The sequence below is a fragment of the Spodoptera frugiperda genome, chromosome 4 (assembly GCF_023101765.2).
Source record: "Spodoptera frugiperda isolate SF20-4 chromosome 4, AGI-APGP_CSIRO_Sfru_2.0, whole genome shotgun sequence".
Taxonomy (NCBI): Eukaryota; Metazoa; Arthropoda; class Insecta; order Lepidoptera; family Noctuidae; genus Spodoptera; species Spodoptera frugiperda.
This window is the reverse complement of record NC_064215.1, coordinates 2771480-2790877: the sequence shown is the minus strand read 5'-3', so window position 1 is coordinate 2790877 and position 19398 is coordinate 2771480. Positions and strand designations below refer to the sequence as shown.

General features: G+C 33.3%; 3 protein-coding genes across 3 annotated transcripts; 1 reads left to right on the top strand and 2 right to left on the bottom strand.

The window, feature by feature from the left end:
• Positions 1-8: 8 nt before the first annotated feature.
• Positions 9-16088, bottom strand: LOC118272717 (sphingosine kinase 1). The gene is made up of 3 exons (XM_035589366.2): positions 15154-16088; positions 2713-2812; positions 9-2382 (listed from the first exon to the last, which is right to left on the bottom strand). The coding sequence occupies exons 1-3, from the start codon at positions 16020-16022 to the stop codon at positions 1531-1533; spliced, it is 1821 nt and encodes a 606-aa protein (XP_035445259.1). The 5' UTR covers positions 16023-16088; the 3' UTR covers positions 9-1530.
• A 259-nt stretch (positions 16089-16347) lies between these two features.
• Positions 16348-17812, top strand: LOC118272718 (tRNA (cytosine(38)-C(5))-methyltransferase-like). Its single transcript, XM_035589367.2, has 3 exons — positions 16348-16558; positions 16753-17231; positions 17325-17812. Exons 1-3 carry the CDS (start codon positions 16498-16500, stop codon positions 17781-17783), a joined length of 999 nt encoding a protein of 332 aa, XP_035445260.2. The 5' UTR covers positions 16348-16497; the 3' UTR covers positions 17784-17812.
• On the bottom strand, positions 17775-19202 carry LOC118272726 (protein JTB). The gene is made up of 4 exons (XM_035589377.2): positions 18970-19202; positions 18723-18877; positions 18365-18458; positions 17775-18286 (listed from the first exon to the last, which is right to left on the bottom strand). Exons 1-4 carry the CDS (start codon positions 19023-19025, stop codon positions 18121-18123), a joined length of 471 nt encoding a protein of 156 aa, XP_035445270.1. The 5' UTR covers positions 19026-19202; the 3' UTR covers positions 17775-18120.
• Between the last annotated feature and the right edge of the window lie 196 nt (positions 19203-19398).

The window sequence follows — 19398 nt, the reverse complement described above, 5'->3', positions numbered from 1 at the left end:
CTCCAACAGCTTTGAAATGATCATTTATTGACAACAGTTTCATAAAATTGAAAATTATATAACTTTTATTCACAACATTACTCATTAAAAATTTGCTAATATGCTACTGTATTTAAATCTAAAATTCTTACACTTGATAAGTATTAAAAAGCCCAAAGACACCTAAGATTACGGAATGTACAAATAAGATTTGTCCAGTAACAAACAACTATGATATTAAGTAGTATTTTATTTTTTTAATGTGCAAATGAACACTATAACTTGATACATAAAATAAAGTCTTGTGCAGAACAGAAAACGAGTCATAGACAATACCACTGAAACAATTCTACGAGATATGTACACGGAACCTTACATCTGTAATTCTCTAACTCTATAGACAACAGCAGCACTTACTTTTGTACATTACATCTTTATATTTAAAAATGGACATAATATTTTTCAAAGTACACAAACTGGAATTATCACAAAGTTTAATCTTTCTTTTCATTTTATGGGGTTTTGTCAGACAGTTCTCATGTTGCCTTGGTACAAAATTCAAATGAAATATGGCAGAATAGTTATTATCACAGAAAACATAATTGCTATAATAATAATTAATTAATACTGCTAAATAAATTACATTAAGTTATACCAGCAGTCCCAAACCAGTTTAACGTTAATAAATTAACTAAATTATATAAAAGAGTTGCCCCCATCCCCAGCCCTCGGTCCACAACACCAAACGGCAAGTTATATAACTTCAACTTCATAAGTATGGCAAGTTATATTTGTATTTACTAATTATCTGATTCATTTTGAACTCTTAACAAGATAACTATTATACAAAGCATGCAACAGCTTCAGTAAGTTGATTTGAAAAATTACTTTAACATAAAAAGTAAGATTTTCTAAAATATTCTATATGTTACCAAGAGAGCGTAAATTATGTTCTCTTTTTCATTAAAATGCAATTATAAAGTATTACATAATTAATATAGTTTGCTTTGAGCTACATACTATTACTTAATACATTTTTACATTTAAAATATTTATAAGTAACACGATTGCTGAAACAATAAATATCCTAAGTAGGAATAAAAGTGCAAACAATTGCTCTACAATTGAGCAAGTACTGTGAATGATCAATTCCTCATTACAATTTAAAATGAATGTATTTAGAGTGCTAACATTTGGCACTAATTCATTGTAGAAGTGTAAGCCTGGACTAGCAGCTATTTGCTCATATTTAGGCTCTTAATTCACTTACAAAATTATATCACATTTTCAGTTTTTGAACCAATTCATAATAAAAAAAAAATGTTTAACATAAATCACAACATTCATGGAATGATCAACTCAATTGCCACCGCAATCAATAACTTTTGGTAAGTATTTAACAATATAATAACATATCTCTCACACAACCATTAATTTACACCTTTGCTCGGAATCTTGATGTTCCCTTATATTGCACATGCATCGGCTCGGTTATGGTTCAAATAATTATATCAGTCATTTTAAGAATACCTTTTACTTATTTACGCGACGTTATTTCATTTCTGGCACTAATAAATTAATTATGTTCGGAAAGATTTCAGCCTGTATGGGTCCGTATTCCACAATTTCACCGTCGACGGTGATGTTGCCCGTGGTACCCTCCGGAACTATCCTAAACGCACTGACAGGAACCATCTTAATGTATTCATTGTTCATATCGGCGTGCGTGCCTTGGCCCACACCCATGAGGAACGAGAGTAGTTGAGATCGAGAAATCCCTGCTTTGATGATCAACATCCACATGACTCCATCAGACAGCTGCGATCGCGGAGCAAATAAAAAGTCTTCACCGATGTATGGTTGATACGATACGTGCACCATGACAAACTCTCCGTGCTCGTGCACCCAGTGCGCGGGTAGCTGCGACATGAGCGAGGGCAGGTGTGACGCAGGCCCGTGCATGCACGCGTGCACCGGCGACCGCATCTCCGAGCCGCTGCTGGTCACGCTGTGGTACTCCGAGCCGCGAGTGCTGTAGAACGCGCTCCTCCGTGAGTTGACTGAGTACCACGAGTCCACCCTTTGATGTTGTTTCCCGCTAATAGCGTTCACGAACACTTCGGAATGCTCATCCGCATCAATGAACGCTTCCGCATCAGGGGAGTCGAGCGCGCCGTCCTGACTGATACTGTGACTGAGGGTGAGCGGTTGTTTTGGTTTAGGTAGATTGCTCACATCCTTAATTTTCGCATAACTCACTACACCTTTGTATTTCCTCAGTCCAACGAGCCTCGCTAGTGCCCAGACAGCGAACCTTTGGCCACCGATTGCTCGTAATCTTTCGCTTTCGATATCAATGTCTGATAGGAGGCCCCAGCCAACGGAAAGAAACGAAAACATAATCTGCAAAAAAAGAAACGCTCATTAAATCAAATATTAAAAATAAACACAAGCGGATCTGTTGACGTCATATTATGGTCGAGAGAACTCGTTATTGGCGGCTAAAGGCCGGCTGGACCTCACAAATGGTCAGCGTTTGAGTTAACTTATAAGATAATAACATAACGTGTAAATATCAACAGTGTCGTATCAACGTGGGGCTAATTGTATCCGCAAGGCGACCTGTTGTTTGTTGTGACGGACGTAGTCAATTGAATATTGTAACGTAACACATCCCCACGGTGGCCGTGTGCCGTACCACGTTACATAAACTGCATTCTCATGTATACTTACACTGGTTTTTGTTTCGATTCTAACAACATCCATAGGTGCTGTTTCGCCCTTCACTATTCCCATCGTAAGACCAGTCAGGTTTTGAGGAATATACGGTTCACTGAAACAAAAAAATAATGTAATTTGAGTTCTTTTCAAAGATAATTATTTGGCAAAAGATTTTCATTCTACCAGCACAGCCAAAATCACAAGATCAGAATAACAGAGAAAACAACAACACAACAACAAACAAGTGTATAGTTTTCCTCAAACAACGTTTTGGGTTTTTCCGTTATCTCAAAGAAACTCCATAAAATGTAAGTAATTACGGCCACACAAATGATCTCCCATAATTATGTTGTAAGAAGATGATGCTTTACAACCGTAGCAATTTTCATGCCAGACGATGACAGAAAACAATTCTTTATGGTTCACATAAAACAATTGTTTATACGATTGTTACTAGATACTTAAGGATACGGACTAAATCCCTGAGTAAAGAATTGTAAATGTAACTTAAAGTCTGAGGTAATCCACAGGTTAGTAAATACTAAGATCAAAATCTCAATGATACGTGTGGTCTTGTCTCGGAACTACTCATTAAAAACTTTACTGCAGGTTAAATTAATACGAAAGTTTGTGAGGATGCATGTATGTTTGCTATGACTTAACGGATCTGAGTGCGATTTTCTGGACTTTTTACCCCGATAACTCGACATAACTTAGTGTTCAATAAATATTTGATCAATAGTCAGGTCTATGGGAATGCAACAGATGGCTTGAAAGAAAATACACTGCAATCGATAGCTAATGAATCTAACCTATGATTAAAACTACAAAAAATGTTATAACTTAGTGAGTTTAGTAGAACACACACTTTAGTGGATTCATAGGAAACCTTACACGTATTAAATGGCTTATATTTTTAGCCGAACTTCTAAATATTCAGGTGAACCGTATATGACTGTTCACAGTAAAGATTTAACGCAGTAGGTAAGTGTTATACAGGAAAAAGTAAAAGTTCAATGGTTCAATGACATCATATTCATGAGAAAAGATTAAATCATGCCGTTTTCTCTGATGAGGTAAAGGTAAATTAAGGTTTATTATGCCTGTACCGACTGTTAGCCTATTTAGCTCTTTTACTAACTTATGTAAAATGTTATGAATGTATCTTGCTGCATCTTGCGAATAATGAAGAAAATCATCAAATCTTAGGCATAATAATTATGTACTCTGTACTGGTTTTAACAAAGAAACTATTATCAACTAAAAATTAATGGATAATATTACTGGGTTTGCTGTTAATACAAACATGCAGTCCAATAACGTAACGAGCTTACCAGCATTCAAAATTATGGCACTGCGTCACAAGCCAACGTTGCTATCGGTGTTACCTATTCAAATCAAAATTGCCATTTATGTATTTTTATCGCAAACCGTAAATTACGTTTGCCATTTATTTTGTTGATAAAATAAATGGTCAGTAAGTATTTTCTAAGGAGACATTGTCTTTGAAAATAAATCCACTATAAGTATGGAAAATTGTTGTGTGAACTGAGAATCAAAGGTATTTGAATGACCTCATGCCGACCTAAGGTTTTGTATAAGAATAACAAATGGTATGGCCATTACAAATTGAAGGTACGAAAATATTAAAAAGAAGAAACTTGTTTTTGGCTGTTGTGAACCGATTACGGTTAAGAGTCAACACAACATGAGTATCAAAATAAATACTTAAACATGAATGACGCTGCAAAATGTTCATTTAGATATTATAGTCATTGCGTTAAAAAAAAACTAATTAAGATTAGCAAATAAATTAAAAAATAACAAACAAAGAACAAAGTGCAAAATACACACATAATTTCGAAAATCCGAATTCATTGACATTAAAATAGATTAGTACAACACTTGAAATACCGGTTTCATTTCTAAAAGGTAACGTGTGATGATATCTAGTCATTTTACATATCTGTGACTATATCATGTCGCGGACTTCTGTTATTTGCATTAGTAGATATAATCCACACAGTTCTTGGTACATTTTAGGTACACAAGCACTTATCTTAGGCTTTTAACTATTAACTTTAATCTATTAATTGCCCAAATATTTAACTCTCGCTGAGACGTTTACACTTTTTTCATAAACAAAATGGTGATCTCATTTTACTTATAAAAAAATACTACTTCAAATGATTAAATGAAACAAAAAGCACTTAGTTTAAAATTTCGCAAATTACTTAAAATACTACAACTAGGTATTTTTAATGGGATAAGGCCGCCACAACCTCCCAAAACCGCTGCAGCTCCTGTAAGCCAGGATCTACAGTAGATACAACCATGAAAACACCGGTACATTGAAGAAAACGATAGTTTCCATTTCCCTCGGTGAATTTAATGCAGGCGACAGAATGACTTAACCCTAAAAACCACAAAAGAGACTGCATAACTGGGAGAAGCCCAGTCGCCGAGCACCACGCGAATTTATGTGTGAGCTGTTATATTTGCTTCCAACAATAAGTATGGCAAAAACACCAAATAAAATACAACAAGGTATATTATAAGTTAAATGAATTTGCAGTTGCAGATATGGAACCAGTAGAAGGCCTTGGGTTCATTCGATAAGAGTCAGCGTAACACCGTCGCGAGATTCGTCTCACATAGGTTTACAATTACATTATATACAGTCATGCACCTACGTCAAATAATTTAAGTACAAAACGTTCATTGTTAGTAGAATAATATTAATATCCGACCATTTTTGTAAAATAATCGCAAGAGTAAATTTAAATACGGATTTGTTCATTACGGATGCTAGAACCATGAAGATAATTATGTTAAATCATAACATATTATGTTGTGTACCTATGACATATAACATTTTTCCTCTATTGCTTGTTGTTTTTGTTAATTATTCTACTATGTATCGTTTTTTTTTTTGCATGATGTGTTAAGCTATAATTAATTGTTGCACTTGTTTATGTTTCTCTAGCCATTTATCCACTCTAACGTCCGGCCCGCGCGACCGTTTATCTCTCTAACGTCCAGCCGCGCACGGCATCCGAACCGCGCGCGACTCGCAAGTTCGTCGTAACAAAAAACCTTTATAGCTACTGAACCGTAATGCCTAGAATAAAGAAAAGAATACCAAAAAAAAGATTGAAGAATACTGATCAATCTTAACGATTTTTTTATATCTTTAGTTAATCTTTAAAATACAATAAAACGGGTTAAACATGAAACACAGAAAAAAAACAGAATTATTTCTACCTTTTTAGAATATACGGCACAACTATTGCATATTTTATCAATAAAATATTTTTACAACAAACTAGACTCATTACCCTTTCTTTTGATGTATATATGATTATATTCGGTTAACCCTAAGTATTGTAATTAAATCGAAAGAAAACACTACTCGTAATTTTACACATCAAAAAACCTGAGGAACACATTGACATTATTATGGAATCTTCAATGAATTTAGTATATTTCTCTTTGAAAAATGTATTATTTTGCTTATTACGAAATGTATTTCGATATTTTATATACTATTGTAATGCAAAGTATGTAAAATATGTATAAACAAAACTAAAAGTGGCCAACACCAGACCGGCCATTTTTTTCGAAACAACAATCGTTTGAAGTTAAAATTAGACTAGATTTATCAGCTAAAACTGTGACATTTATACATCATCGTAAAGCACAAATCTTCTAGTTTATTTTGATGTATAACACTTGCAAGATGAATTAAACAAAACTGTAGTATTTACGACATAATTGTTGGAACTCACAAAAACACTTCAAAAACGAGTCAACTAACTTTAAAAAATTATATTTTGTTTGTCAAAGCATATTACAACGCCATGTCTTATTTTTTCGTCGAACAATTTATTCAGCTGTATAGATAATCAGTCAAAACTCACCAAACAAGACCGTATTTTAAACTAGAGGGAGTTAAACAGAACTCGTCACTTTGGATACTATAGTATCCATGGACGTATGACGCTCCTTTTTTTGGATACCGTGCTATCCATGGACGTTAGAGTGGTTATTTAGTAATGTATATAGAGTAAACATTGCAACGTAACGCCTTTTATAAGTCCCATGTAATGTGAGGTGAGTATAGTGTAAACAATTTTTGATTAATAGTAAAACTAACCAGTTTAACTCACTGAGTCACTGTTCCAAAAGGTCTCTCAGCTAAAACTAGTTAAAAATGATTCAATTGGAAAGTGTCGTATTATGATTACTCCGATAAAATCAGAACCCAGATAAAACCTATAACCTAAGAACGGAATTGCTAAATATATTTGGATTTTTGATAAAGTTGTATACAATCCGATATCTGTTCTACGCACATTCGTTGGTACGACAATAGTGATGACGTCATAGTTTTCGATTATCCATATTATACTTACAATGGACGCCAAAAAAAAACTGGTTTAAAGGAGCTATATAACATTATTTTTGTCTGATAGGAACATCTGTTATGATGATGTATAAAAGATAAGATAACAGCCAATGAGCGGATTAGGACATGTCGGATTTCAATATTCTATGCTTCCATATTGATAGAAACTATGGAATCCATTCAATAATATGATCCTTTAATGGTGTGTCTCGTAGTAAAAGATCCGGTCATGAGATGCCCTTATCTCTTGCACTTGTCTTATCATCGATTGATTTTTATCAATCCATTTCAAACTATACGATGAACTGGATTTTTATTTCGTGTCATATTATTATTGGACTTAATTACTGCGCATTATTTATCAACGATAGCGTTATAGTATTAGAAACCGCAACTTATACATTAGAAAATGTAACAATGGTGTCATTAAAGTAAAATTACGTATCCATCTTTGTTGTTTACACCTTAGCACTGCATAGTTTATAAAACAAACTAATGACTAATTGCATTCAGACCATTATTCATATTGTCAACATAGGAGACCTTTGGCCGGCTCCAGGTATCTACTTAGTACTTAGTGTCGCATATGCACAAAAGGTATTAAAACGTTTAGTATTTTCTATTGTTTATCAGTTATCACACAAGACACTGTGATTGTTTTGCGAATCTAAGTTTTATTTCCTATCTACAACTACATATAACTAAAAATAAATCACTGAATTATATGTAAGCGCAAAACTCCCGAACTACTAGGCCAAATCTGATAAAAATTCTAACTCGTTCACCAGGAGAACGTCGGGAAATAGCACTCGAACAAGGCTAGAGTGACCCGCTAGTTAATTCATTAGAAGATTTAATGAAACTAGTGGTCGCCTAGTGGTCGAAATTCGACCATATACGATTTAATTTACAATACCACTTTCCATACGTTCAAGGATAATTTTTATTTAACGAATTGCTATTAGTTTTGTGAAATTCAAATTAATTTATTCCGGCGGATCATGAATAACCAAACCTCCTTCAGTGAGAAACCTCTTTTCATATGAGACGTGAGAATATCATCGCAATGTCTGTCAATTTTGACATTTTGTCAAATACGATGCTATGCATGGTAGTGTGTGTAATGTTTTATTTATTGATTTAATGTACTTTATAAGCATTATTTTTGAAAAATATTTGCATTTTTCACTTCTCCTACACATAAACTATAAGTGTACCAAATTTTATGCTCCTACGTCCGCGCAATTTTCGTAAAAAGGTTCCGAAAGTTTTTGCATCACGTATTAATATATAGATACTAGCGGCTAATAGTAAGTCATTATCTACACAAAGCTTTTGTGACAGGCACATACCTAATTATGAACTTGATAATCTTCATCACATATTAATTTCAATTATCATTTTCAAATTAACCTGTGTTTTGCCAGAACGTTTGATATAGCAGTCGAGAGGTTAAAATTTACTATACTACGTTTATTATTAAAACAATATTATGTTATTATTAAATAAATAGCTTGTAATATTACTGTCGCTATGTGAAAATTCTACACGAAACACTATTGATTTTCTACACAAAACTATTTCTGTACTTTAAAACTACTGGTATCATTATTTGTTGTATCAATCAACTGCCAATTCAGAGGAGAACCTTTTTATTAAAGACTCATTTGTGATCATTACGTACACAGATATCATACTATATTTCATTGAACATTTCGACTACTTCTTAAGTGGCATATGGTATGTTTCAAAGTGACATCAGTCGCCAATTAAATGCTTTAATATGCCGATTTATTGTCCTACTCACTGTTGTAGACCACTCTATGTCTATCTCAACATTTAAATATTATTATCAGGAGACGCACAACGTAAATAATTAATTAATTCAAGATATGATTTGACAGTACCGAGATCTAATCTAATGTTAGCGCCTCAAAATTATCGGAGGAAACGTGAAAGATTAATTTCTCGGAGTGATAAAGATAGGCTTACAGGTAAGCGTCCACAGTCCCGCCTCGTACGCATCGCACGCAACGGATTTTAGTTTGTCTTGTATAGAAACTCATACAATTGCGACCACTGATCCGCATCGTACGGATCGCATCATCAGCAATGCCTACATGCAATGCGTACTGATGACGTCATACGGAATGCGTACGATGCGTGCAATGCGTACGATGCGGGCCTGTGGACCCATACCTTTAACGAAGAAACTGATAGAAAAGAATAGAACACCTGACTATCGAACAACAGTCAGTAAATTAAGACCATATAGACTGGCTTCCTTATTCATAAAACACTCACAAGACCCCTCTCATACGATTTGTCCACACGACCTTGGGGGAAGCGATACAGATACGATTTCAAGGCGATTAGCACTCGCTGGCCGTAATCCATATGATTATTTAATTAACAGTACTGATTTTTATTCCGACAATAATAAAATCAAGCAGAATATCGATACTGAATCGGTTATGAAACGTCCGTACATGGCCAAATGAATTATGGATACGTGTTCTATTGCAATTTAACTCGCAACTACTTTTGCTATTTGCCACAAAAGCGAATAAATTACACTTTCGCTCAATAAGCTGAAGCCAAGTCGTATAGAGAGGAAATTTAATGTGTTAACTTGAATTTTATTACTCTTTTGTCGTTATCAGAGTAATAACTCCCGAGATTAATTAAAACAATCAACCGTTTAGTTATACTGAATGACTCTTGATCCTAAATTATACGCACTAGGTAACAGAATACCGGTGATCTTAGTTTAAATAGCAACTCATAAATAAATACGTCCTTGTGACAAATCTACTTCTAAACTCATTAGACGGTGCATGATCATTTAAACAAAACTAGGTCTAAATACGCATGCAAAAATTAAAACACGTAACGAATACACACTAATTACAATCCTAAACCGACCGAGATAAGAATTACAATTGAATAAACGTACGTAAAATTGGTATCTGTACCGTGGAAAATAATCGTACCTACGGTAAAACGTGAATGTTTAAGTTAATATCTGTCATGTGCGACTTATTATAACTAATCTGTGTAAACTTGATACGAATTAGTCAGCCGGCGCAGATTACGAAAGGCTAATAATTTTTTAAACAGGATCTCTCTTCGATTAGTGTTTATTTTCCATAAATAGCGTGGCAATTTTTTGGATAGTAAAAATTGGAAACGCTTATGTTACTCGTGGATGGATCGGATAAGCCAACCGATGTTTTTTTTTTTTCTTTTTAGGGACTGGAACACATATCACGTCTATTCCATTGTCTACAGATGATAATGAACACATAAAAAAAAAATGGTTTTGGACGAAGATTCAATAACCAAATAAACACGTTAACTATTGGTAAGCACACTGTTTGGATTTTGTTTGGTGTATTGGGTTTTTTGTGAGATAAGGAATTATCCTTAACTAACTTTGCTAACGAAATAAAAGCGGAAGTCGATGAACGAGTTTTTTTTTATACAGAACGGCAAATTACTATAAAATCATAGTAGCAGACGGCCATGACAGCACGGCAAGCAAGTAATTTCCTTCGCTTCATTTCCCCCTCCTGCTTGCATCATAACCAGAGTTGCGTGAACGACATTTCGATTGTACGGATTAAACTGTCGCGGTCTATTGAAATAGAAAATAAATAATAATGATTGTTACGTAAAATCAAGGGTAAAAGTTCATCTCTGTAAAAGGCACTTTCCCATTCTTCTTTCTGCTCAATCAACCGTAGTTAATTAGTCAGTGATTTCTTCGTCGTTGTATTGAGGGATGTGCTGCATTTTAAGGAATGATCTTCATAAGAATTTCATGACCAAACATGGCACGGAATACAGCAATATATCGATTAAATCGTCAACATTGTAGGAATGAAGAAAATAAAGCTAATATAGGTAAAGGAGGTTCGGAAAGATCGAGTGGATTCGCAATATTTGTCCAAAGATATCGATATCGGTCAAATCAACAGACGTATCACGCACACCTTTATTTGGCGTAAGAAGCATTGTTGAATTTGTAAACAGCTTCTAAAATTAACGACCGCAGTTGTACAGAAACGGTCTTACAGAAAAAAAAATGTGAAAAAAGATTGCTAATTTTCAGAATTCAATCTTTATACCTGTTAAAAGAATGGCCTTCACGTAAACAATTATTGTGGAAAATTAAGTAATTAACATATGTAAATAACGCAAGTCTTACGTGAAAATACTTCTTAAAAACAAAACACATTATATTCATTACTTTTGTTGCTTAATTACTCTTGTAAGACAATTTCATAACTCGTTGGCACAAGGTGCTCAAGGTGACTACAAAATATTTTAAATAAACAAATGTTTAGGTTAATCGATACACCTGTTCATAAATCAATGGAAAACAGTAAATAGGTATTCAGATAACAAAACAAAGTAGGTTATCATATTATAGTTAAGTCAGTGTGTCGAAAAATTAATTAGGTTTTAATAGAAACGTAAACAAGATTGCCATATTTGCCTTTAGTGACCGGGTCATTCAGAACACCTAATTGCTCTTATTTTACAAGAAAATTCGTGTATGGGATCGATTTTGGGTAACTACGGCCCACCGAGATGGTCTTTTGGAATGTAAATAGACAGGTAGTCTACGATTATAATACTTCGATTAAGAATAAGAGTTGCCTAGAATTAGGTTTTTTAGCTGTTCATGTAGAAAGTTTGTCTACCTGTGGATTCGATTGCAAATACATATTATTTTAGATGGTTAAGGACGTTTTTTGGGCCTAATGCCGGACTCGGAGCTGCTGATTACTAGCGGGGCTCCAGTTCGAAAAGCAGCAGTATGACGGAGTGGTTTTTAGTCAGTAAGAGTCTAACACTCCCTCTCGTCTCACTCTAGGCGGGAGAAATCATTGGATGATTTATCCCGCTCAATAAAAAGACGTTTATCGATGACATTTGGCATAAATTACTTTCTGGAAATTTTAATATGAAGAACTTAAATAACAACGAGGCAATCACATACCTATTTCGTGATATCTCAAACTTAAATAAATAAAATAAAAAAGATGCAACTTGTCTAATTAAAAATAACAGGATTTTCCTCGTTGAACTAGTTTTTTGAAGACAAAGATCTTCCAAACTTGCTGCAATCAAGATATTAACCTGTTTTCTGCCGGTATATGATACACAATAGAAAACACATTATGTCTCACGTAGATCTACCTTCCAGCATAGTTACCAGGGGTTCAAAGCTTAGTAGTATCCATTAAAAAGTTCAATAATTTCTGCTACTAAACTATACTTTACTAGGTAAATCAGAATTACTTTTCTGGAGTAAAGACAGCAACACTCCGAAATTTTGAAATTGGTCATACAATAGGTGCATGGACTACACGTAGGTACTTAGAAGCAAGCTTAACATAAACCTATCTAGTTAATATAAAAAATAAAGGACACTTTTATATGATTCATTGATTGGTTGTGATTTTTCGTCATGCTTACAAAGTTTTGTATTTTAAAAACATAAACATTATTTTTTTCTACTTTAAAAAGGGCAAGGTGACTTGAGACGACCCACGATTTAGCGAAAAAAACGAACACAATGGGTTTAAGTTAAGTGTTCCTTTGACCCGATTTGGATGATTATTTTTAAGTTAGCAAATCCACGCGATCATCTTGTATGTGATCAATTTAATATGAAGGAAATTGAAGAACAGTAATGTCTTTGTGATAGGGTTATCATATAAATGACAGCATAATGAGGGTTGAGTATGAATAACCATTTTGGAAGGTAGGGTTCAATTACTAGTTTTAACAATGGATGAGCCTGAAGGACACCAATTCTGTAGAAGTGGTCTCAAACTGTACCTAGTAACATAAATGGGAAAATGGACATAAAATCAATGATTCCACAAAGCCAGGACTTTTTATCAGTAAAATATGAAACAGTAATACTGGAAGTATAATATTTTCACCACTAAAATATTTCTTTTGAGTTTATAATACATTTAGCTATGTTATGTAAAACTCAGTTACACCTTATTTGAATACAAACAAAATATTTAAAGCAAGATTATCGTAATAAATCACTATACCCAAGTTTTTACAACTGTTGTGTACAGAGGTAACTTTGCAATTCCAAAGTGTGCCAACAGTTTTGAGTTCAGAGCTATTTGTCATAATTACTTAACAGATTTAAAAGACAAATAACACAATTTTTTTTTCTTTGAATACAGTATACAGAAAAAAAAGTCTTTATAATTTTAATTGCTTTTGTTTTCGTGTTATTCGTGCAATATCAGCCTTAAACAGTTGATTACAACTATTATTACATAAAATAAACTTTGAATTCCATACGTTTTTTGAAAATAAACCTCGTTTTTTGCCATCACTTATTTGCGGCATTTGTGAGTGTGCCGTTTTCAACATGTAACTATAGTATACCCGGGGTACTTTATTATTTTAAACTTACAACAAATCAGTAGGTATTTATTTTTTGATATTGCAATTATTTCCGTATTATATCAGTACTGGTACCTACAACTACATATTGTATAATATTTTCATAAGTACTTGCTATTCAGGTACCAATTACAACAAATAAATAATCATAAAAAATCTAGCAGTCATCATTTCGGTACTAGTTTTTAAACTACATTTGATGTTGATTTTAATTATTATGCTCTAGATAATCGTGCCTCATAATTTAGTAATTCCATTAAAACAGTTGGGAAACTATTAAACCTGTAATCAGTTCAATGTGTTCTTATCATGCAATTTGTTGATTTCAAAATAGGTAGATAAATTAAATACCTACAAGACAAAGTATAATCAAAATTGTTCTAGCTAGATAGTTTTATTAAATGAAGGTTTTATAATAGGTAGTTAGTATTTATTTATTGTTTTGTCTCTGAACTACCCAAAGACAGGCCAGTAAAGTCTACCTATGCCATGTGCTGTAGCTTGAAATATTTTTCTAAATTACTAACTGACCAGGCAAACTTCATACTGCCTCAAATATTTTTTTTCTCAACTTTTAAGCCTTCCCTGGACTTTCACAAATAATTCTGGAGCAAAATTAGTAAAATAAGTCCAGCTGCTTTAGAGTTTGAGCAAGACTAACAAACAATAATTGATTTTTATATATAGATATTTCACTTATTTGCAAAATTGACAAAACCTGCCATTTTTTAGTAAAATTATCACCTTATTGTTGGTCATTAAATAACAATATTTTTAACATGGCTATATCAGTAACAAAATGACTCAAGAAGAAATTATCTACTCAGCCACATGTTACTTTGAACTCTTACTAAAAGTGTAAAAATAATTGATATTCTGTAAGATAACTTCAATAACACTTTTATCAATCAAGTGCTAGTACTTGAGTAGTTGATATACTTAGGTGACATTCAAATACCTTAATAAACAATAGAATTCCTCAATGCATAAAGTTCAACAGATTATATGCATGAACAACACAATGAGATCTCAGTTTTACTCTGATCGGATTTCAGTTACATTCATCCAAATAATTTTGCATGAAATATTACCGTAATCAAAATGAGTCATGTGTGAAATTATCTGATAATATCAATAATTGTTGCTTTTTGTGTAATGCTTAATCATAGAATGTTCATGGTCATTGGAACTAGGAAATTATGTAAAGTAGCATTCCAATAAGTTAATTAATTATATTGTCATTAAGTGTTGCATTAATTATCTTGACTTTATTTGAAAATCAGATTATAATAGGTACATGTTTGTAAGCATAATTTATTAGAAATTACCAGAACTTCTGTGTGAGTTCTTTTATAAGAATATCAATGTGGGAAATGAGTCTCATTCTACTTATAAGTCTTATAAGAAAATACATTTTGTTATTATGTGTGCACCTGTAATATAAACATGTTGAGATACTAAATTCCAATTGGATCCACTTGTAAGTGAGTAAACATTACTTATTGGGGGACAATGCAAACCCTTGCTTGTTTTGCTATATAAATTTATATCCATATTGCAAGTTAGACAATTGAATAAACAAATGTAAAGTTACTTACTTGTACAAATGGCATATAGTCCTTGCCAATCCATTGCCTGAGCCACAGGGTAATATGGCTAGTGGTACTTCAGCTAGGGCTTGCTGCCAGTCTAGTCTCTCAAACATGCCATTCATCACCTCGTAGAGTACGCCGTCTCCACCAATAGCCACAATAGCGCGCCAACCGTACACATTCCTGGTGCGCACAAACTCCCGCGCGTACTGAGCATACTTCGTAACATGAAGGTCGAACGGCACCTCAGCCTCCTGCAAAATAGGCACCACCTTCGACTGGAACAACTCTCGAGCTTTACCCGGCCCCGATTTTGGATTTAGAAGCACTAGTATCTTCTTTTCGTTAGTCGGCGGCGAGGACGTTATCGGCTGGCGCGCAATCAAACACTTTATTGTAGTCCTCCATTTCTGTGCTTCTTTATTATTATCTTCATACTTATCGAAAGACCTGAAGCGCAGTGTTATTGTTGTCCTCTCTCTTTTCAAGGTACGTCGACTTCTTTTCAGTATGTAAGCATAAATATACAGGTAGGCGCTGATATCGTTTTCGTCCAGATCGCCACTGTTTTCATCTACAACTTTGAGCTGGTTACCAACGAAGGAACTGCAGACACATGAGCCGGCTCCAGGGCGTCGTCGTTTGCTCCTCATACATTTGCTGCCAATGATATCTGCTAGCAATATAGTTTGTTCTTTTGAATTGCCATCTGTTTCTTTTGTTAGAGACAAACCTTTAGGTGTCAACCGAACACGAAATACTGAGTTCTTTTTAGAAAGAATGTAAAATGTTTCCTCGAGATAAACAACATCTTTCGAAACAGAGTCACCCTCGCCGACGTTTGACACGTCCTTCCCATTCTTTAGATCCGCCATGACTAATTTTTATTTTTTTATTTCACATAGAGTGGTGACATTTCGCGACACAAAGATTATGTCAAACTTTAGAGACTAACACAGTCAGTCAGTCACACAACAATGTCATATCGATAACGACAAGAAAATTAAGAACAACGTTCACGGAATTTACAATATAACATTACCTATCATTGATAGGCTATCAAATTCTGTTACGGTTCGTTGAAAATGTAAAATTTAATACTATGTATAATTCATTTTAGTAATTTTATTGGACCTCAGTGTAGAGTCCATAATACGTTTGGGGTGTCTTCTCTAATGTCAATATGTGATACATTGACAGATATATAACTAACTGTCACTGTCATGCCAGCATTGCACGCATGTTGTCAAAAAGTAACCTTTTCATTTTGTAAATAAATATTAATTTTGTTGCAAAAATATCGTTGTTTTCTGAGATGAATAGTACAAATTGTTAACTATACAAGTTACGATGTCGCATAAAATTTTAGAGCTTTATAGTGGCATTGGGGGCATGCACTGTGCATGGAAAGGTAATGGATACAATATTATACAAGTTTCAGTGATCATAACAGTTTTAGTCTGTAACATTAAAAACAGAAACAGAAGTAGTCTTAGATGTATATTTGTATATTTTGGCTACTGCCATTTAAATATTTGTAATAGAATTCTACCCTTTGAATGAATGGTATTCAAATACACTAATTTATTTAATCTTTATTTTCAGAATCTGGTTTAGATGGAGAAATAGTAGCTGCAGTAGACATAAATACCGTAGCAAATTCAGTATATAAACATAATTTCCCAGAAACTAACTTACTGAATAGAAATATACAACAATTGACTCCTCAAGTAATAAAAAAATGGAATGTTGATACAATACTTATGTCACCGCCATGCCAGCCATTCACAAGGAATGGGAAATATTTAGACGACAATGATCCTAGGACTAATTCGTTTTTATACATAATAGGGATACTAGATCAGCTAGACAATGTAGAATATATTCTTATGGAAAATGTTAAGGGCTTTGAGAACTCTACTGTTAGAAATTTATTTATAGACAAGTTGAAAGAATGTAACTTTATTTACCAAGAGTTTCTGTTATGTCCGTCAACTGTTGGTGTGCCCAACTCTAGGCTAAGGTATTACTGTACAGCAAGGAGGAATAACTTGACGTGGCCTTTTAAAAGAAGAGATGAAATTGTAAGTTTAAAATGATATAATTTGAGCCCAGATACTTATTATTTTTCTAGCTAAATTTTGGTGCAAAAAAACAGTTATTCTTTTCTTTTGCAGATTACAAGACTACCGAAAGATTTTGGTGTCCCACACTCTTTAGAGTCCATAATTGAAGAGGATGTAGATGAAAAATTTTTGGTACCAGATAAAATACTGAGGTGTGCCAAAGTATTTGACATCTGCTATAAGACCTCAAAGCGATCTTGCTGCTTTACAAAAGCTTACACTCATTACGCTGATGGTACTGGGTCTATATTCACAGATAAGCCTCGAGAAGTAGTACAAAAATGTTACGAAGAAGCTAAACAAAACGAAATTGGTGGTGAGAAGTTTGTTGAACTATTTAAGGAATTGAAGTTACGGTACTTTACACCGAAAGAAGTATTAATGATAATGTGTTTTCCTAAAAGTTATAATCTGCCTACAAATATATCTATGAAGCAATGTTATCGGTTGTTAGGTAATAGTGTTAATGTTAAAGTTATAAGTGAACTGTTAAAAATACTGTTCGAATGATAATAAATATTTATTTTATATTTTTACAATGTCCGTTTTTTATTTACAAAATAATTATGAATTGAAAATGATGCCTGATGATATTTTGCATTATTATAATTAAAAGGATAACATGATAACTTTTGGCAATTAAGGACAGTCACCATTGTAGCTAATCTCACTTCGTTCTGAATTAAGCCTTACAGGTAGACTTAGTTTATCACATAAATGGGCATAGTGGTATTTAAACATCTACTGTACACAATTTTAGTGCCCATATACAATTATGCAGACAGTAGTCTGTCATATAAAATTTATTAAGTAATCAATAATAGAATTAAAGGATAATACTTATAAATTAAATTGCCCCATTGCTAAGGACTTGTCTTGCTCTTCGTTTCGCATGATAGTTCAGAACTCGTAATCGTAACATAACAGCAGTTGAGGAAGCTGCTCCAATAGCAAATGACCATATTGTGAACTTCCAAAAAGCTCTTTCTTCAAGATATGCTACTCGATCACAACTGAAAACCAGAATGAAATAGATTTAGTACAATTTTACTTCGTATAATCTTACTATAATTCATTTTAGTGTTATTCACCTTCTTGTGACTGTTTCTCCATTTTCACATTTAAGTATTTCTTTGAAACTTGTGTGTATACATACTCCTATGCTCTTACTTCGTATCTCGAAATCTGTAATATCAATAGTGATGTTTTAATAACTAAAATTATCTTAAAATGATGATTCAATATAAAAGTATGATACTGTTTAATGTTTATGAGTTCCTAACGCAGTGTCTGATAAGTTAGTCTGACAGTTCAACTGACACATTTTTATTGAACATTATAAAAATAATAGGCATTAACTGTTCGAGAAGTCCATGTAGGATGGCCCTTAATACTTTCAGTGATTTCATTTTATAAATTATTATGAAATTATTTTGTAGCATAATTTACCTGAACAAGGATGGCATTCACTAACAATAGTATATTTCTGTCGCATCCAACATGTTGAATTGTTCTCTGTAGGGAATGTCTTGTTCTTCATTTTGTAACTCCCAGACATAGAGTCAGCCAAATGGGACTCTAGTATTAGCACTACTATCGTCAATCTGCAAGATATAATGACAAATTTGATATTATTCAATGTTGTAATAAACTTAAAAACAATAGTGTGTGGATACAAATTACCAAATAAACTTACATTCCTAAACAGACGGTCCCAAATAGCATACATTTTTTAGAACAAGTTTCAATCATTTTGCCTACTGAAAATTATAGTTGTTATTTTGTATTATATCAGCAAACACATCCTACAACTGTAGCAGAACTTTATGCTGCAGAAATACTTTCGAAAGCACACAATTTACAAAGAAAAAGTATTTCTTATTTACAGTGACATCAGTCAGACATTAACTAATTGACAAATAACAACATGACATGACAGTAATATACAATGACGTTTACAACATCTGGAAAGTGAAAAATATTTGGATTCTACGTGTTTAAGCAGGCAGTATAATGTACATAAAATACCATTAGGTTATATAAAAACAATAATTTGAATTTAACTATAATAAATATTAATAGCACTGTTGTTAATTTTTACCTTTTTTTATTATTACTATTAAAA